The 22,403-nt window shown below is 29.7% G+C and overlaps 1 protein-coding gene across 1 annotated transcript in view; it reads left to right on the forward strand.

Moving 5' to 3' along the window:
- The window catches only part of LOC145324211 (limbic system-associated membrane protein-like), a 123,666-nt gene that overhangs the window by 22,015 nt on the left and 79,248 nt on the right, over positions 1 to 22,403 (forward strand). Inside the window, exons 3-4 of the mRNA XM_080166834.1 lie at positions 16,060 to 16,109; positions 17,977 to 18,010. Coding sequence (XP_080022960.1) covers positions 16,060 to 16,109; positions 17,977 to 18,010 — 84 coding nt within the window. The remainder of the gene's footprint in view (positions 1 to 16,059; positions 16,110 to 17,976; positions 18,011 to 22,403) is intronic.

Raw genomic sequence — 22,403 nt, forward strand, 5'->3', positions numbered from 1 at the left:
CCCAAAAAAAAAAGAAAAAAGCCTAAAACCACCACAGGACCAGTAGGTATATACCCTGAAGAGTAGAATCCAATCGGTTCAGTGGTTACCGAGATCTTAAGCTTCAGACGGACGGACGGACAGACATCATTCTACTTTGTATTATAGATGGATGAAACACTTGAGTTAAAGATACTGTGTGTCCCATTACTAGCATGCAAGGTTGTGTCCTGCTTGATAGTTAGTTAGACTCTTAATTATCCTTTATTTGCTATCAGCTCATCAATTATTAAATATAAAACGTCTCTAATCATTAACTACACCTTTTTTTATGCTAGCAAAAGTTTTTCTAGAAGTTGTATATTTATTGGAGTGTAGTTGCTCTAAAATTCACTATTATATTGTTTTAGGCTGGGCGTGGCAGCCGCGACAAATCTCAAATTAAAACCCCAATGGGCGATTTTTCATTTTTTTTACTTCTAGTTGATTTTTATATTTATATTAAATTTGATTTCATTGAGGCATACAGGCTGGTGACGCGCGGTGGCCGTGCCATTGTTTATATACTGAGCTAGAAATAATATTTTTTTTTTAAATTTTATTGGTTAAGGTCATCCTTGTTGTAAAAAATGCCCAACAACCTCTCTTTCTAATTATAAAATTTATTAAAATGTGTTTCCACCCCTCTGACACCATAATTAATTAATTTAATTTACAAAATGAAATTAAGAAAATTCTTTTGAATTCTGAGAAATCTTTGTTTTGTGTTTGTCCAAGAGATTCAAAAAAAAGTTTATCTCAAGAGCTTGTTTTTGCTTTTAGTATCGAAGTTATTATATTATTTACTTTGTCTGTCCGTCTGTCTGTCTGCTATAAGATGGAAATGAAATTTACTCGGATGTAAAGGCTGAAATTTAATTAAGAATTGTGCAGATAATATTTGATGATTCCTTTTTCAATTAGAATCTTGTTGATTACTCTGTCTGCAGGGATCTAAAGTGATAAGACAATGGCCGACAACTTGAATGGAATTAGAATATAATCAGTATTCAGTATTCAAAATTCGGTAATGTCCCTAAACGTTAAGCCAACGAATTAGAGAACGTTATTATAAAACTTTGGGGACTATTGTCCCCTCTCTACCTGGTCTTTCTGTTATTATGTAATGGTACACTTGACAATTTCAAATCATAGTTATTATTTTCTCTATGGTTTTTGTATTTCTACATGTTTGGTTGTCTTTTTTAGCTTCGCTACTAATCAATGAAATCTTGTTTTTTTTTATATTTTCTGTGGATACATAAACCACAAGATTTTGTGTAAAAAATAAATATTTACTTTATATTTTTTTTTGATTTTTGAAAACAAAAAGAAAAAATGTTTGTACAGAAATATAACAGATTACTAAAATTTAAAGAAAATCTGAATAAAGTAGATGGTGAATAAATAGTTTTTAGATTAGATAAGGAGCCATTAATAAACATTTTATCTATTCCAAATTTCATAAGATTACAAACGTATTTTTCGAGTCGTTAGTGCGAGTTTTTAAAAAAATCTTATACCCTACCAATATAACCTAGTTATAGTGTAGCTACTCTCAAGTGCGTACAAGCTTTTTTATTTAGGGGGTAAAAATCTAAATAATTAAGAAATGACGAAGCCCAATCTGTACCACTTTTCAACAACTTTTGATTCCTGTGGCGTCATATAAATGAGGGATTCTCCATCTCTTTTTTAAAGGTTTTCCTTCCCACTTCTCCTCTCATTTCCCTAATTTTATGACGTCTCAGGAATCAAAAGTGGTGTAAAAGTAGTATAGATTGGGCTTCGTTGTAAGAAATTATATAGATCTTACCAAAATACCCAAGTTATAGAATAGCAACACTGTTATTGATGTACAGAACAACTAGGTTTAATTGTTGATATAAAACATTTTGTCAATAATGAAAACAAGGATTACAACATCTATAAAAGCAAAGCAAGCTAAACAAACGTACAAGTTAAGACATATGTATAATTATAGAGTAATTTTGCTTTAGATATCGAAGGGCCAAAAGAATAATAATTATAAATTTGGTAAATACTGGATGTTAAGATTTCAGGGAGGGAGGGGACATTAGACTGATTATTACACTAGTCCACAAAGTTTTTAAAAATTGTGTTTTTATTCCTTGGTTTATTAAGTTGAGTGTGCAAACGTTTCAACCCCTAATTGTAATCTATAGAAGGCGTAATTTTGGGTTGTAAATCAATTTATCGGACATTGTCTTATCCCTTTAGATTCCTGTAAGATATCCTTATCGTTCAAGGATTCACCATTAAATATAAAGTTGACACATGTATTTTCTATACCTGAGAGACACACAGACCGTCTCTCAATGTATAAAAAGCTGCGCTACTTTAATGTCAATAATGAGAGATTGCTAAGTTGACACTATTTGCAAATTACATCTGTTACAAACAGGGTTTTATTAAGTAGCAAAGCTACTCTATAGTCCCAAATGTCCGTTTGTCTTTCAGCTACGTTTGAGAACATAAAGAGAGGGGTAGGTTTTTGGTAAAATCGGTAAAGGTTATGTGTTGTTAAAAACACTAGTGGAACGATAAAAATTTATGTCTAGAGTTCTTTTCAATGAGAAATTTTTAAGCCTTAAAACACAGACCTTTAAGGATTTTACCAGAAACCAACCCCTCTCTTTCTGTATATTTTTTTTTTTGGGGGGGGGGAGGGATTGGATATGTTTTATAAGGCTAATTTCTTTTTCGATTTTGGAAGTACCCGACCCTCGAAAATTTAATACAGTCCGATGGTTAGCAGGATCTTTCGTTATAGGCAGTCTGACAACTTGCCTCTTTTATGTTAGGATACTTACAATTGTTCCATATTCAACTGACCTGTTACTGTATCCCCAATTATTATTTACATATAAAACATTTATTGATTTTAATTTTATTCATATACACCAATCTACAAAAGTGACATTGTAATAGGTAAGAAAAATAATCAAAATGACAAAATAAAAAGTCCTTGAATAATCATGTATTCTTTAATATCTTAATGTATTACAGACATATAGACCAGCAGATAGAAAGACTTCCAAAACAATTTTTGAACTATTTGAAATATTTTGAATCAATCCGTCAATAATGATTCTTAGGAAAATTAGGCAACATATAATAAACAACACATCTCTGTGATTTAGTACTTGGATTTTAAAGTTCTCATTTAAGCTATTTAACGACATTTTACATCCGATTCTACTAAGATTTTATATTGACAATTTGCTTTAAAAAAGATAATGTCCGTTTGTCTGTATGATTTGATGAGCTTCGCTTTCATTGTTGTTGTCATACTTGTTGCTGTATGCATCTAATATGTATGTGCTTTTACCTACCTGTTGTTTTACTGTATAAATATTTTATCATGTTTATTTTAGACTTTATATCTACATATAATCCTTTTAAAAGGATTTACAATTTTATATTCAATCCATAATTTTAGAATATCTAGTTTTCGGTGCTTTCAGAGAAAGTTATTTATGAGTACTGATACTCCCCCCCCCCCCACAACCTCATTTTAAAACAATTTGAAATTTTTGGTGGAGTTTTTTTTCACTGCAGAGCTACCCAGTACATTATTAAATCTCTCTCGATCAGTCCTTCCAATCTAAAGACACTAGACCAAAAGCGATAAATAAACAAACAAACAAAGTACATCCCCCTCCCCCTTATTTTCAATATATTAAACAAGATATTCTAAGTGAAAGCTTTTATTTTCTTCTTTTTAAAATAAACAACAACACAACTTTAAAAGGTTATAAAATATAAACTGAAAATAGTACTTTATAAAAAAGAAAACAATCAGAAATGTATATTCCAACTTATAATTTCAAATATTTGAGAAAATTAACCAAAAATCTAAAATTTTGATAATTTTAAAATTGATCAAATGCTTTGTTGAATTTAAATGTATGCACAATGTTAAATAGAATTTAATGAAATGCATGTTCCATTTCTATTTCTATCAATGATTAATGCATTAAAATTATGCTTTACTCTTCTCTAATCAGCTTGGCAGCCGCCTATATTGAAGGAAAAGTTCGGCCAACTTGAGATTTCTAAAATGCGGTAAACAACCTGTAGATTTTTTAGGCTTATTTATAATTTGATATAACATAAAAATGGATTTATTATTACTTAGAATATACACTAGATTACCATGTACTATAATAAAGTCTAGCTTGTAAGTGGATAAGATACAGATTTCCCCCTTCCGTCCCCTATACCTCATCACTTCTCCTCCTACTGGATAAACGAACTGACCAATGAACGAGTTTCATGTTAGTAAGCTAAATTTACGACAATTTTCCGCTGTCATAATATCCACGTATATTTTACATTCATTAACATAAGCTTTTAACTTAAACTTTTACCTTAGGTGTTAATTCATCAATTCACTTCCCAAACAGGTTAAAAGTTGTAACTTTTGCGCGCGGCTGACGAACTCTTATCAACGACAGATATTTTCTCTACACTTTGTTCACTTTGATAGGCTGTACCAAAAATTGTGAAATGTCACCAAATTTACTAATTTCTATGTAATTTGAAATTGCAAAGAGGGTTTTACGCAATTGCAGAATGAAAAATAGAAAACATGTAAGCGTACAATTTTGTAATTTATCAAATTTTACGTCATTTTTAAAATAGTTTTATAAAAACATATTTATAGTATAGATGTATATACAGATAAATACCATCTCACTTTTTCAATGACCTTTCTCGTCTGCTACCAAATTGTTTTCTGCTACTTAGCTGTGTTATTAAAACTGACAACTTTGGTTGATTTTCAATGACCCAATTGAGGGTCAGCGCAAGGTCACTGCGATGGGAAGATACCCCTTCCCCCTCTAGTGTTTAAATCTAATGTTATAAATATTATATTAAAGTTTCAAAATTCAGCAGGTTTAGGACACCGCAAGTATAAGGCCCGCAGGTGTTTGGCATACCGAAGAAACTACCCCCACCCCCCTCTAATTTCAATTTTTTTAGAAAATGAAAGAGGGATGTTTCTCTGCTTGCTAGGTACTTTGAGAGAAAGCACTAAATTGCCTTTCTTTTCACAAAGATAATAGAAGAATAAAATTTAAATAAGTTTCAAAAGGCTCTACCTTCATTGAATATATTAATCCTTGTTATAATTAGAATACGAATACAATATGACAATTGACTAACTAGTGTCTAGCAATAGAAACCGTATTATCCCACTAATATGAAATGAACCATTTATTTAGCCCCTAATATTTTGTTGTTGTTGTTTAGGTCAAGTCCAAAGTAACCCACATGGATAAGGGTCTACTAGGGTTTTGCATTTTTTTATAACATTAGAAAGGACATTCGCCCCTTTTACTATTTTCTTGGAGGGTAAATTACATAGGTACAATTCAGTTTGGGTTAGGTCAAAAAACATTTTTAGGTTACTAGACCCACTTTTAATAAACTAATATAAGGGGAGGGGGTCTTTTTTGTGTCCCACTAGAAGATAAAACAAAATTTACCAAATAAACAAATTAACGAATTATGAATAATCACTTGAAAAATAAATAAAAATTGACATTTTCTGTCCAAACAATTCCAATTATTTAATTATTTATTTATATTTACTTTTTATAACGTAAACTATATTTTCAAATAAATAAGGATAACTAGTTAATTCATTTTTTTCTAAATTTAAGAGGATAATATCATTAGAAGGTATTTTAAAAGTTTATTCAACTAAAACTAAAGATTTTTAGTTCATTGACAAAAAAATAATGACCAAAACTAATAAGATGGGCAAAATGACAACCTTACATTTTATTTAAGATAGCAAAGGTGCTATATAAGCCCCCAACCCCCCTGAACAGAATTAGGCATTTTAGTCGTTTCCTTTCCCCTCAATAATTTGTTAACTAGACTTTTTTTTCATATATCTATCTCTCTGATATATTCTCTCTAAATAATCTGGATCAAACTTAAAAGTGAATGTTTGATGTCAGTACATTATGAATGCATAAGTTTACACACAATGATTGACAGACAGACAGACACACAGACAGACAAACACACAGACAGACAGACAGACATACACACAGACAGACATACACACAGACAGACAAACACACAGACAGACAGACAGGTACATAGACAGATATACAAACACACAAACAGACAGACAGGTACATAGACAGTTATACAAAAACACAGACAGACAGGTACACAGACAGTCATACAAACACACAGACAGACAGACAGTTACATAGACAGATATACAAAGAAAAACAGACAGACGGGTACATAGACAGATATACAAAGAAAATCAGACAGACAGAAGGAAAACTAACAGACATATGGATATAAATATAGTCAGCTGTAAGAATAAATGTATAAAGTGTAGATCTATATCCCAGACAACTACCTGGATCTAATTTTGTGGACCTTTTCGTCTGCTAGCAAATTGCGTTCTGCTCTTGTAGCGACTTGGCTGTGTTAATGTTCCCGACGCTATGGGCTGATATTCAAAGACCCAATTGAAAGTTAACACAGAGTCCACGGGGTGGAGACGCCCCTAGAAAAAATCACCCCTTATTTTTTTTGAAATTTAGATTGGGGTGAGGATGGACTTCTCCAACCTTCAAATCTTTTGGGCTATAGCTGCTATTTATGAAAAAAGGACGTAAATATTTCCCTAGCTATAGAGTATCTTTGCAACTAATAATATGTATTGAATATGCATAAATATTTGTATTGTATTTTTATTGTTATCAGAAACCTATTATTATTTTTTTTCTATTTTCTTATAGATGCTTCTTCATAAGTAATAAGTAATCAAGTATCTTAACAATGATATACGACATAAAAGACATTTATTTAAACAAGGATGACTACGTCTATAAAATTAGATGTTAGGACATACGAGCATTAACACTTGAGGAGTGTCAAACTTTTTGAGCAGAATTTTTATTTAAATTTCCAAATTTTAATATAAATTTGTTAAATACGGTATACTGTTAAGGACTTGTTTACATTTTTAGGACTTAATTTGAAAATTTGAAATAGAAAGGACAATTCTATTTTGCCTATACTTACCTCCAAACTGACTTCTATAATACAATAAAAAAATGCTGTATTTATGGTTTAAACCAGACAAAATTCTTCAATAAGAAAAATTTTAGCTTTGCTGTTTATGCACATTGTTTGTTAGACACCCAATAGGAAAATTTGGACAATACTTGACAGTGGCCTTGACAATCCAAATTTATTCACAACAATGCAATTCCTACAGGGAGGGAGGGGACACTGGGCTGTATACTCAGGTTTTATAATAAAGTTTTCTTATTCGTTTGCTCAGCAACTTTGGGGACTTTTATTGAATTTTGATTATTAGGTTTATTAAGTTGGATAGGTTAGATAATTAAAGTCTTTTAGACTTTTGCATAGCCTTTGACGTATTGTTAAAATAATTTTAGAATAAGAAATAAGGAAGGGGGCATGTATATAGCTACTTATTGTAGCACATAATAAATCTGCTCATCGTTGAAGAGCTGGTAAGTTTGTAATCTCGGCCCAAATGACATCATAACTAAAAAAGTTTTACCTACTGTTGCTTTGTCAGATGTACGAAATTAATGGTATGATAAGGGGGGATATTTGGGCTTAAACAAAGATCGGGCAATCAAAGTGATAGTTTTTTACTTTTTACCTTATGTAATGGTCATTCTCACGTTGTTGTTATCCGTTCCCCTGATTAAATATTCATTTCTTAAAAAGCAAACATAGTTTTTAACTTATGTCTAGAAAAGCTACTCCATAATTCACTTTGTTTATTCTCACGTCGGTCAGTCACTACGTCCATGATTCTATGCTGAAATGCGATTTTCTCGACTGCTATTATAGATATTTGAAAATCTATGTATCAATGATCATCTAGTATCCAATTTATTTTGTCACCCAGTCATGCATCATAAGACATAAACACTAACTGTTCCAAAAGGTTTTGTGATTTCTATGATTTATTCTATTTTTTTATTTCCATTTTAACAGAACACTTGCTCTAAAATTTGTTTGTTGATCAAAAAGAAATTTTTCATACTTGTTATAAGCGAAGCTTTTCTATAATTAGGGTCGGTAAGTCCGTCCGTCCAGAACGGATAGCTTTTTTCGTTGATTTAGGAATGTTAGATGTGTCCTATTAATTTCAAACTTTGCATGGCAATTTCTGCAGTAGTTAGGTACGATTTAGAAAGCATAGCAACTCTAAAATCATTACCGGAATGTCCGTACGTTTACTTAAAATTTTTTTTTTGATTTATTTACTTTTTAAATTTTTATAGGAACTAATTATCCTATTGATCTGATTTTTGGTATACTGATTCCTGGGAAAACAAAGTTCAATATTTTAAGCGAAGCAACTCTATAATCAAGTCCTATAAATGTAAGAATGTCCATAACATTATCCTCTATCAAGCAGTTTTTCAACAAATATACTTCGACTCTTATACATTTACATTCTGATTATTCAGTTCTGACACTATAGAAGTGTTAATGTCCGTTTGTCCTATCGTTTAAAAACTTTGCTTATATGGATGTTGTCATCCTTGTTTGTTTATAGTTATGGGATGTCTGTTGTCTAAGTTTGTTGAATCAGAACAACACAGGGTCCAACTTTCAAATCTCAAGAGGGACAAACTTGCAATGGAAAGATGGGAGTCAAATCTTATTTCTTTTAAACAAGGATGACAACATCCATTAAAGCCAAGCTCAACAAACCAGACAGAAAATGAACATTGAAAATATAAAATAAAAATGCATTGAATATTCAGGATTATATAAAAGTCTACACAATAATCAAGAATAAATTTATTTAAAAATTGCTTCTATACAGGATGCTTAAAATGGACATACTCATATTTAGGACTTTATTTTAGAGTTGTTTTTCCTATTGTAAAATCAGAAGAATAGGATAATTATATCATATAAAATTGTTGTTGAAAGAGTTAAAAAACAAAATGTTTTAAATAGACCTAAAGACCTCCTGGAAATACTTTTAGAGTTACTATGTTTCTTAAATTGTACCTCATTGTAACAGGAATCACAATACCAATTAGGTGTTAAAATAATCAACAAATAAACAAAGACTATAGAGGGAAAGAGACATGGAGAAAAAGAGGGAGAAATACAATAAATGGGAGAGGGAAATATTAAATGAGAAGGGGGGGGGGGGTAGGAATGGGATAAGGAAAACTTTTGAATGATAATATTTGAGACTGAATGAGGATGTGATGTTAGGTTAGTGAATGGACTTTTAGGAATATACAATACATACATACATGCATTCACACAATGGACAATGACATAATATAACTAGATGTTCCAACAGACCTAATTTTTGACAGACAAAAACTTTTTTTATTGTTTGTTATATCAAAGATGCGAACAACAAACTTTTTCAACAGATCAATTTTTAGAAAGCTGTGTACTAAGAAATTCAACTATTCATAACTAACTTTTTAATAATATGTTTTGTCATATGCTTTACATTATACGAGGGAAGAAATTTTGACACGAAATTATTTACCCAAGAAGAATTTATCCTAAAATATGCAACAATTTATAGATGACTTGCGCTTACATACAAAAATCTGTATATTATTTCAACCAAAGATATGTTTAAAATGTACCTCAACTGTTATCCTATTGGCTGATTAGGAGAGTATGTCCATAGATTATCTCTATTATACACACATGCTTACAAAAATACCTGCATTCACAATTCTATCCCATTCAATTGTCAAGTCCAGTTGACTTTGAATTTGAAATTAGAAAATTATTTTTGATTTTTTCTATTAAAGAGGCTTTCCTACAATTATGGATTGTCCGTCAATACACCAATATATGGTATAGCTCTCGACATTTTGGAAACTTCCTATTGTTTTTTACATCTTCCTTAGAAATAACTTCACAGCGTATTACCTATAATCAGTCCTCGTGTTGATTTTATAAATAATATATTTTGACACGAATTTTACCTGGGAAGCATTATTGTTTTGTTTATACTTATGAAAAGTATTAAGATTATCAAAGTTTGGTCAGCAGTATCATAATGAATCTTGTAAAGAGATAATTAGTATTACATAATACTAAACAAAACGTTTTCTGACATAAAAAATCTACAAATCCATCAAATCTTTTTTCTGTAATATATTGGCATAGCAAACTTCAAGCACTTTTTTGCAAAGACTTAAAACTATTGCAAAATTTTTTTCAGTAACCTTTTTTCTTTCTTTTTAGTACAATTATGAAATAATAGCGGCTTTGCCTCTAGCCTCCTAGACATACTAGTCTCAAAATAACGTTTTCCTGACAACGTTTAACAACCTTGGGGACTTTTATTTAATTCTGATAAGATGGTTCATTTAGTTGAGTGTTCAAGCGTTTTAACCACTAATTGTAATCTACATGGAATTTTGTAGAGCATTATTGGGGATGTACATCAATTTACCAGCTATTGTCTTATCCCTTTAGATCCATGATATATTGTACTTTCTGTACACCAGCCTAAATAGAATAATCAATTTTCAATGTTAAATCATTTAATCTGATAATTATTACATGTGCAAATTTCAATTGACTTTTAAATATCAAATCTTAATCATGCGGACTTAAAAATAGTTTCAAATCTATTTGATTTGATGGTACTTATATAAGAATTATAGCGAACCATATTCAATATTAATCATTTAAGTAAAAAGAGAATTATTATTTATCGCATAATATTGTATACAGCTTTCCGCGGATGTTAAAATGACTTAGGGCACCGAAAAGCCTGGGCTTAAAAAACTGGTTTAATGATTTTTACTTTGGTATTTGTAGATAATTGTCCGTAATACGATGCTATACATAATTTTTCAGTATGGCTGAGAACCGGTTCTAATCCAGCGGATACTTATAGGTTCCGAATCCCTACTGAAGAATTATACCTTATTTTGACATTACAAAGCAATTTACCACAGTAAAAAAAGCTATTATCATACACATTGATTTAAAAATACAATAGCAATGTTCTTTTGATATTTTGTACAGTACATATGATTTTTTCGAATTTAAAAATATCTGTATTTTAAGGTTTATTGACTAGAATATAACAAAGATATTTTAAACATAAAATATTATTTTATTGTTTTTTCGTGAAATTTTCAAACATTTTCGGAGTTCAGCAAAGCATTTTATCATAATATAACTTTTTTGATTTTGAAGCTTTTTTATTAGGATAACATATAAAAGAAAACTAGCCTTTGGTAACTCTGGTCAGATGTTCTAACCATTTAATCTCATCCATGCATACATCTTTCTATCAATACATGTAGAACTAGAAATATTTACAAGTAGGTTTACAATATACTTTAGAGTACAATATTTTATAGGAGTGTTCATACAAAAGATCTATGAATATTGAATATAAAAAACAGCTTAAAAAACACTGTCATTATCTAGACCTTATAAACAAAAATAATACTAAAATGTATAAAAAAATAGTTTTACTATTCATTAACTATTATTTTTTTGAATTATAACATCCAGTAACCAATACTAAAAAATGCATTTTAGTTCAAAGCTGAAAGGTATGCACACCTGTAGTATGTTGTTTGTTGTTGTTCTTGTATGCAGGGATCTAAAGGGATAAGACAATGATCGAAAAATTGATGCACATCCCCAATGAGATATACAAAATTACCCATTCTGTAGATTGCAATTAGTGGTTAAATTGTCTGGAAACTCAACTTAATGAACCCTCCAATTAAAATTCATTAAAGTTGTTTAGCCAACGAAAGAGAAAATGTTATTATAAACTTTGGGGACTACTGTAATAAACAGCTCAATGTCCCCTCTATCCCTGGTTGTTTGTGCTTGTATGTAAATGGTTGTAAAAAGGATTACATCTGTCTAAACTGGTGGTAACATGCATCTTAACACAGCCCTTTGTTCTCCACAGGGGGGCGTGCAGAACTATTAGAGTAAAGGTTTTGGGTGGAAGAAAAAATACCCCCTTTTCTAATTTTTCTAAGCAACAACTATTTTATAAACCAGCGACTTTGTCCCTAGCATTTATAGGCTTTTTTAAAAAGAAGGCTGAATTGATAAATAAAAAAGATTTTTTTCGGAGGGCAGGGTTCTTTGAATATCTTTGGATGAGCGATTCAGCTGCTTACAAGACATATATACATTTAAACTATTTAAGCCTTAGTAAAGGATTTTAGGTTGGCTAAATGACACACAAATACAACAGATGAAAAACAGAAAAAAAAAGTAGGGCGCTTAACCACCCTCCCCTCCCCGTATCCCCCGAAGTATTAGCGCTTAAAGCCATAAACATTGTACATTTCCAATTTAATGTGAAATTCTATGCGCTGAAGTATGCTGACTATACATACTTGTAAAAATCAGGGAGGAAATTGACATTGGACTGTTTATTAAACTAGTCCCCAAAGTCGTTTTCTTATTTGTTGGCTTAATATTTTTGTGGACTTTAATGAATTTTGATTGGTTAGTACGTTGAAGGTATAATCACTGATTGTAATCTACAGAAGTTGTAATCTTTGGGGATGTACGTTAATTTATTGGCTATTGTCTTACTCTTTTAGATCCGTGTGTAAAATTACTATTTTGGTGAGAGTTGAACCATAATTGATGTAGAAAGTCAGGGACACGATCAGAAAAGAATGATAAAGAGTTCAGGGTAGGCAAAGTTAGAATAGGCAAGTTCATAAATTCTGCAATGTCAATAGATGTTATTGCTACTCTATTGTCGTTTGTTAATCACTCCTTTAAACAAATACATTTTTTCTTGTTTTAAACTAGAACCTGAATGACAAAACCTACAAAAAATCTTGTCTTAAATATTACCAAGGAGGGAGGTGATATTAGACTCTAAGTTACACTGGTACCCAAAGTTTAATAGCCATGTTATTTTTTTCCTTGGGTCATAAATCAATGATTGAATTATAATATTTTGGTTAAAATATTTCAACCAATCATTTTAATCTTCAGAAGTACTAATTATATTTATCCTCAATGAGGTAGTAAATAAATTTATCGTCCATTTTCTTGTCCCTTTAGATCCCTGGATACCTGATCCTTCGTTCCCAATACAAAGGGTTTGATTCATTTTATTTTCCTATCCGCGGACAACTACATATAGTGCTATACAGTATATAATCCAACAAAAAGATAACTTTTGTAATACATGTATAGTATAGAACATGAGTGTAATTTCTACTTTTTATATAAAAATAGTTTCACCAACTTTGGTAATATAAATTGCCCTGCTCTCGGCGAATACATTTTCCTTCATAATGTTAAACTTCTATTTAAGATCCTAGTTTTACAAATTTTAATATAACAAATTGCAAATTAGATTAAAAAAGATAATAAGGACCTCCTGATAAAGGTTGCCAAAAACGGTAAATCTATCACAATATATCTTTTTAAGAATAATGAATACTTAATCGTTATATAGGATGTTTGTCTGTAACGAAGGATCTAAAATAATTTTAAAAAATAAATCTAAATGAAAATAATCTAATATTTAAAATTGGACTATAGAAAACAACTACCCCCTTTCAAGTGCCCATAGAAGCGTCTAGGGGCGTAGCCGCTAATTAAAGATAAACTAATCAAAAGATCTTTTTTTCTTTTAAAATGTTTCTTTAGGAAAACGGAAGATTGAAAAAAATACACAAAAAATCTAAATAATTGTACAGAAATAATCTTTTCCATGCATAATATTTTAATGATAGAAAGTTTGACAAACAGACACGCCCTAGTTATTGAGTATCTTTCCAAGTTAAAAATCAGTTTATCCACCATTAACAGTATGTGTGAATGAATTACTTTGTTTTGGAAGAGCTTATTATTATCTACATTCACTATAAATAGTGGCTTTGCCCAGAGAAAGAGGGGTTAATGGGCTGTTTATTACAATAGTCCCAAAGTTTTATAATAACATTTTCTTATCGTTGGATTAAAAATGTTTTGGTCTTTCATGAGTTTTGATTGGTTGCTTTATTAAGTTGAGTTTTCAAACGTTTTAACCACTACTTTTAATCTACAAAAGGGTTAATTGTGTGTGTCATTATTGGAAATATACATTTATTTATTGGCCATTGTCTTATCCCTTTAGATCCCTGGGCTTTGCCTTAAGTCACTTAATGTGTAACACAAAGAGTGTAATGGAGGACCATGTCACCTTATTTATTAATAAAAGAAAGGTGGACATTAAACTCTTCGAAACCAATATCTGTGGTGCTTTGTAGATTACTGGTAAAAAATGATATTTCATGAACTCTACCATTTCACAAATATCCATATGTTTACCTAACTGCCTAAAGTTGAATGCATTTCCATTTAGGATCTGAAGCTGCATTTTCCAGGTAAAAAAAAAGCTGTGATTAAACTGTACATCAATCACCTTCACTTTCATACAACAAGGTCATGGTCACAGGGAAAGTGATATAATTCATTATTTTGGTTAATTCATAATCAAGAACTTTCATTTCCAGCTTAGAGTGTCTTTCTCTGAAATTAAAAAAAAAAAATAAAAGCCTTTTTGAAAGACATACTGCTTGGTCTTCTGTATCACATGATTTAAAATTTTGTCCACGAAAACGTAATAAAAATAATGGAATTTATCTTGTTTGCAAAGCTCCTTGTGGCCAGTAAAGAAAGACAATAATAAAATGCTATATTATAGAATTGATTATAAAAAAAACTAATCAATATAGCGTTGTTATGCTCTTTAGCTTACATGATTTCTTTAGAATAGTACATATCTGACATTTTATATTATTAATTAGAACAAAATTTCTACAATTATTTGAAAGAATAATTAAGGTTTTACAATATAAGTTAACTAATTAAAATTCTTAAGAATCCAAATCATTTTACTAAGTTTAAAGTACTCCAATTTCCAATGCTAAGAAATAAAATTGTGAGCTTTAGATTTTATTAATAAATTAAACTAAAACCATATCGAGACCTGTATGTATATCTTTATTAAAATGGAAAATCAATTAGTGCAGTGGCTAGTAAGATTTTAATGAACAAAATATTCACAAAGCCCTTACAACTATAAATAAAAATGTAACATTTTTATTCTTAGGATCTATAATATTACTGGGTGAGTTTCATGTGTTCAGGGAAGCTTAGTTCAGGTATTTGGAAGGTTTTATCCTTTACAAATAACTAGGCATCTAGAGGCTATTGTGCAGCCGCTAGTTAGCATTAAAGGGAATTGATACTTACTTATAGTACTTAGTAGTACATAGCCCAACAAAAAGTTTTAAAAGATAAGAAAAAGTAAAATAGCGGTTAAATTCATCTACACTCCTTTCTTCACTTAATTGTTACAATATCACTAGTATAATTAATGAGAGAATCATTGATTATTATGCCATTGTCTGATATCTATATCCATGAATTAAAACGAAATAGGTCTATTTCTTGAATAATTAATAGTAATAGCTAATTATTAATGCTATCATTCTAGTGAAAAACAAAAACATTTCTTTTCAAGTAAAGACACCCCACTCCCCCTCTTGTTTTTGATATAAATTCAAGAGTAAGGGGCGGGAGGGAGGTTATTATGACAAAACCCTACTGGGCCGGCTGCCCTACACCTTTACATCCATTCATCTCTGAAGCTAAAATAAATTGCATATACTTATATAAATCTGTATTGCTTTTTTCCTATGAATTTTTACCAAGGCAAAACTTCGCAAATTTTCATCCTTGATAAATTCGTATTATGCAAGGTCTAATAAACTACGCATCTAGTATCTATAATAGAGAGTTGCATAAATCAATCAAAGATTTAAATTTTTATTAATGGCAGTTTTTGCATATGATAGTTATTGTTTAATTCTTTTTTGGTCATTTTTGGCAATATTTTGACTGATTTAAGTGTTTTCAGCTATGATAATTTTAATAGATAAAATAATTTTGACACCCTCTAACCTGTATATCCGCTGATATTTGGTATTTGTGCATAGTTTGACCCCTTTGGTGTGTATGGAGGGAACCACAATACATAATCCAAGGTACGTACAATATTATAATAGATATAGAACATCTAGATGGTCCTTCTTGTACCACAATCTGTTAAACTTAAAAAGGGATTCCTAGCAGACGAACCCTATTGGTTTATTTGTAGTTAAATACGATTTATTACAGCAATAAGAGCGATATAATGTATTTTGACATATATTTCACATTATACAAAATATTATTTACCTTAGCAAAGCTTTACTGTATAATAGTTTAATGTACCTTTTTCTCATTAAACTTATGAACATCTTTGTGTACTTTAGACATATTCTCTTCTTAGAAAGAAAACTTTATAATTTAAAGTATATTCAATACATTTCAGAATCTTAATTAAGCAGTGCAGTATTTTTTCTATATTACCTTTTTCCTATTAAACATAATTATAACATTTCCTTTAATTAAGGAACTTTACAATACCTTGACCGCATCTAATTATAATATTCTTTTATTTTTATGACAACTAATTAAAACAAGGATGAAAACATTCATAAAAGAAAAGCTGAAAAAGTATATTAGATAAATGGAATATTATATGTCTAATTTGCAAAAAGCAGAATGGCTTATGTTTTAAGAGGTAAATATGAAATGCATTATGCCTTATAATATTAGGAATCACCAGTTTAAGAAACTTTTATCTATAATATGATGGTGTTTAAAAAAAGATGATAGTTTTTCAGATTATATTAATCAGGAGTCATCAGGATTTAATCTGATAAGATGTTTATATCTAACATGTACAATTTCATAGGTAATTGCTACAAACATACAGACCGACGACTCTTAGAGCAGAAAAGCTTAGCTTCAAAAAATGTCCAATTCTTTACTTTACAACTGGCAAGGTTAATTAAAGAAAAAGTTTCCTAGAAAAAAAACTAACTTGCATTAATCAAAAAGCGTTCAATTATTATGAAAATGTAATTAGGTATTTTCATTAATTTTGAAAATTAATATCTTTTTTATACTTTATTATTTAAAAGTTTAAAAAGTAAAGAGATTTCATGAAAAAAATCTAACTAAAATGTAATTAGATATATTTAATAATTTTTAAAATTAATATCTTTATTGTACTTTCTTAGTTAAAGTTAAAAAATACAAGAGTTTTCAAGAAAAAAATCCAACTTGCAATTATTTAAGAAAATGTAAGAAGATATTTTCATTAATTTTGAAAATTAATATCTTGATTGTCCTTTCTTAGTTAAAGTTAAAAAATACAAGAGTTTTCACGAAAAAAATCTAACTTGCATTTAATAAAGAAAATTGTGATTATCAAAATTGAAATTAGATATTTTTAATAATTTTGAAAGTGGAAGTTATACAATTTCACTTAAAGTACCTAGTCAAGTACAAATCCCCCCTCCCTCTCATTCTTAAATGAATTGAAAATAAGAGATGTTAGTAGTTTTTTTAATGTTTTTTTTTTAGCAACAAGGTACAATATTACAGGCGGAGCATATCTATAATCAAATTCTAAAAATTAAAGTACGTGATTTTGCAACAATTTATGTATAATAAACATTAATATTCTGCTTATTAAGTCATGACACTCTTCCTTCAGATAGAAGAGCTACGCTTTTATGGATGTTGTCATCCTTGTTATCTAATTATTTTTTTGTGTGGGTTATACATTATTCTTGATTCTAAATAATTTTCTACACTGATAACACACTACTCTGAAAACTGTGGAAAATAGGTTTAGCCGTTTAAAGAATTCACCAAACATAAATACAGACAGACAGTAAGAGACCCTACTACTTACTATATAGACTTATCAGGAAGCTAATCCCTCTTTTTCACTTTCTTGTTATTATTAATGTTGAATTTTCTTGGAAAAATTGCCACTTTTATTTTTTCTAATTACAGGATAATCACGAAGCCACGAAACTACACCGCACAGGTTAGAAATTTATTATTAATTTTGTCATGCAACGCGTGTTCTATAAAACAAAACAGTTAACTCTCACTCAATTAATATCAGAAATAGTGTTTATAACTATCAATTAAACTCAAGTTATGTTGGTACCCGCGACTGTGACGTAACACGTAGCGTATCCGATCGATGTTAGGAATGTAATAGGTTCGATTCTCGGCCCAACACTGAGTCTCAACTAAATACATTTCTACTGCTGCTATGTCAGATGCGCGATATAAATAATTGTTACAGTAGGAGAATTCCTTAGCCCAAAACAAGCTTAATACCTTACTATGCACAGTTAGGGCTTCTATACAAGGATAATGCAATCAAAGGGTTATATAATCAAGCACAACAATTAAGCAAGGTTGGGTTCAGAGATGAACTAAAATAAGATCTTGTGGTATATTCCGTCCTCATAGTCTAATCTCATCCGGTGGGTATTTTTAATTTTTAAAAGCGAAGCTTTTCTATAATTAGGGTCGGTCCGTACGTACGTCCTTCCGAGATAGATAGCTTTTATTCGTTAATTTAGACATGTTAGAATTTTCCTATCGATTTCAAACTTTGCATGATGATTCCTGTAGTAGTTGGGTACGATTTAGAAAGCGTAGCAACTCTATAATCATTACCAAAATGTCCGTACGTCCATTTTAAACATGTTGATTTTTTACTTCTTTAACACCAAATTTTCAAGTGTTCTATTTATCCGTTTGATCTGATTTTTGGTATATTGATTCCTTGGACAACAAAGAACAATATTATAAGCAAAGCAACTCTATAATCAAGTCCAAAATGTAAGTATGTTCATAAACATTATCCTGTTTTTAAGCAGTTTTTCAACAAATTTACTTACAATTTTGATTCGACATTTATACATTTATGTTCTGATTTTTCAGTTCAGATACTATACAAGTGTTAATGTCCGTTTGTCCTACCGTTATAGTGCTTCGCTTTTATGGATGTTGTCATCCTTGTTTTAATTTATGGGTTGACGGTTTTTGAAAATGATTTTGAAGAAAATAATATAATTATCAAATTTATTCCATAAAATGTTCGAATGGTCTTTTTCAATTTATAAATATTATTTAGTCGTATTATATGCCAACCTAATTAGATTATATCGTTAGTTAGCCAGAAAGTTAATTGGGGAATATTTTGTAGTTTCTTTTTCAGGAAATTTATCAATTATTAAAAACCTATTTTGGAAAAATTGAACGGTATAAGAATAATAAAAATATAAAAGCAATTATGTGCTGGTAGTTTTCCTCCAGGTTTACTTTAATAAGTTAATCTTAAAAATAAAACACAAATACATATATCTGATTTATATTTCTTAATAGTTTTCTTATTCGTTGGTTTAACAACTTTGAAACTTTAATTGAATATTTATTTCTAGGTTGATTTGGTTGAGTGTCCAAATGTTTCAACCACTAATTGTAATCATTTGAGAGGCATATACATTTATCGGCCATTGTCTTTTCCATTTAGATCATTGTCTATTGTTGCTCATTGGTGTTGAGAATGAGAAAGGAATAACAAGATTTGACAAAAGTTTGTGTGGCCACCAAAACTATCACAAACTTGGTGTCCCTACAATGCCGCGTATTTATATACAGAGCATTACAAAGAGTATCATGAACATTATTAGATATTATATGAGAAGATTTTTACATCAAAAATTTCGTTCAAAACATAAATACTTAATCTACATGGGAATAGCTAAAACTCTCTAGTCTGTTTGAAAAAAATAATATTTAAACACAAAAAAAATTTTATTTTAATTTTGTCAATTTACAACGATATGCGATTCAGATGATTGATAATATAATAATGTGAGGAAATGAAATAACATCCAAAACTTGCACAATTTTTATTATGTAACCTTTACTAGTCTTTTAGTTAGGGCTTGAGGGATGATAACTTCATATCTTTTATATAACCTTTACTCTTTTTATCAGAGTTCAAGGAATAATAACTCTAAACTTTTTATGTAAAACATTAACTAGAACTTGTAAGATTGAATGATTGTTATCTAATTTTACTGTTTATTATGGTTTAAGGCATAATGTATACTTATTTTTATTATATAACATTCACTCTTTTATCAGGGTTAAGGGGATGGTAAATTATCAATATTTGTAAATTTAACATAACCTTTACTCTTTTTATCAGAGTTCAAGGAATAACAACTCTAAACTTTTATTGTAAAACATTAACCAGAACTAATCAGGTTGCAGGATTGTTATTTAATTTTACTGTTTAGTAAGGTTTAAGGTATAATGTATACTTATTTTTATTATATAACATTCACTCTTTTATCAGGGTTAAGGGGATGGTAAATTATCAATATTTGTAAATTGAACATAACCTTTACTCTTTTTATCAGAGTTCAAGGAATAACAACTCTAAACTTTTATTGTAAAACATTAACCAGAACTAATCAGGTTGCAGGATTGTTATTCAATTTTACTGGTTATCGGGGTTTAAGGGATAATGCCTACACATTTTTTATTATGAAACCTTAACTCTTTTAATTTATAGGGTTTGGGGATATCAACCTTTACTCTCTTATAAGGTTTTAAGGGATTATGACCACACATTTTTAATTATATAACCTTCACTATTTTTTATTAGGTTTCAGGGGATGGTATCTAAACAAGGGTATCAGAGTTAAAAGGGATATAAACTAAAGTTTTTTTGTATGAGTTATTGAACAATTTTCATTATATAACCTGGAATCTTTTTATCAGGTTGTAAAGGATAATAACTAAACTTTTTTTTATTGCATAGTTAATAAATGTATAAGAATAGATATATAATTCAGTCAACTACATGGATTCAGTGTTGGGGACCTTTTTCGTCTGCAAGGAAATTGCCTTCTACTCTTTTGTAGCGACTTGGATGTGTTAATATTTTCAAAACTATTGGCTATTATTCAAAGACTGAATAGGGGACATTCCGTTATTTAATTACTTTCCTCTCTATTTTTTTATTTCAATGTTTCTTTAATAAACAGTTTTAAATGTTGTTATGATTGACCCCTCTATTCATGAATACCCTAAAAGTTAGCGAGTTTTGTTTGATTCTAAACTTAGGTGTGTCCATTCCCTTCCACACATGTTTCACACAATCAAATTATTATAATCTGAAATTATCATGCATATGGTTCATTTTTTATTTAGAACTCCCCTCATCCCAGAGATCTAAAGGGATGAGACATTGGCCAATAAATTGCTGTACATCCCCAATTATTATACACAAAATTACCCTTTATGTAGATTACAATTAGTGGTAAAACATTTGGGCAACCAACTAAATTAACTAACCAATCAAAATTCAATAAAATTCCCTAAAGTTGTCAAGCCAGCGAATAAGAAAATTTTAATATAAACCTTTGGGGATTAGTTTAACAAACAAACCAATGCCCCCTCCTTCACCCCTGATTTAGATGCTTTTGCATCTTTTCCGAATATAATAATAGCGGATGTTATAGCACAACCTAAATCTATACTCCTCACTCTCTCTCTCTCTCAACTTATCCTTTGATTTTATAACTAAATTTTGTTTGTTTTTCATTTGTTTCACCATACCCAATGCAAAATAGAAAAGTTATCTCTAAATTGTTTATTTAAAGTGTTTTTTGTCTTTAAATGGGTATGCCTATCAATAAATGTAAAAGTATATATGTATACCCCAGACAACTACCAGATTCTAATGGTGGGGACTTTTTCGTGTGTTAGCAAACTGCTTTCTACTATTTTGTTGCGAGTTGAATTTTATAAGTAAATTCGATATTAACAGAGTTATGTTTTAATTATAAAAGAAATCAAATCTAAATTATAAATTGACAAATATATAGAGTTAAAGTTTAAAACTATATTATTTTTTAAAAACATATTCTTAAGCTATTAGAAGCTACGGGTTTAGAAATATTAGATCAATAAGAGGAGGAAAAAATTAAGAAAAAATAAAATTATTTACCAACATGCAATCTGTGTTCTGCAAAGATTCACATCCTCCTCGTTTTATGGCTTTTTATAGTCATAAGACTTTTTAAACAACATTTTTTGAATTACATCTTTATTCTTATTTCTGCCTTTATATAATTGATCTTTAGTAAATGATTTTTTATATTTTACTATTTATTGTTTTCTTATGTTTTTTGACGGTATGCACCTTATTTATTTTCTTTTTTAAATCCTGCAGAATGATGTTGCCACTTTATTTGGAATAAAGAAGTGCAACTTTTTACTTTCTTCTATTTCCGTCCAATTTCTATTAGTTAAAATCCTCTTGTAAGCGCATTCACAGTTGAAAAAAAGGGCATAGGAAGGAGTTTTTAATAAGTGATGCTTAAAATGTAAAAAAAACCATA

Source organism: Acartia tonsa, chromosome 7 (genome assembly GCF_053477335.1).
Source record: "Acartia tonsa isolate MP-2025a chromosome 7, ASM5347733v1, whole genome shotgun sequence".
NCBI lineage: Eukaryota > Metazoa > Arthropoda > Copepoda > Calanoida > Acartiidae > Acartia > Acartia tonsa.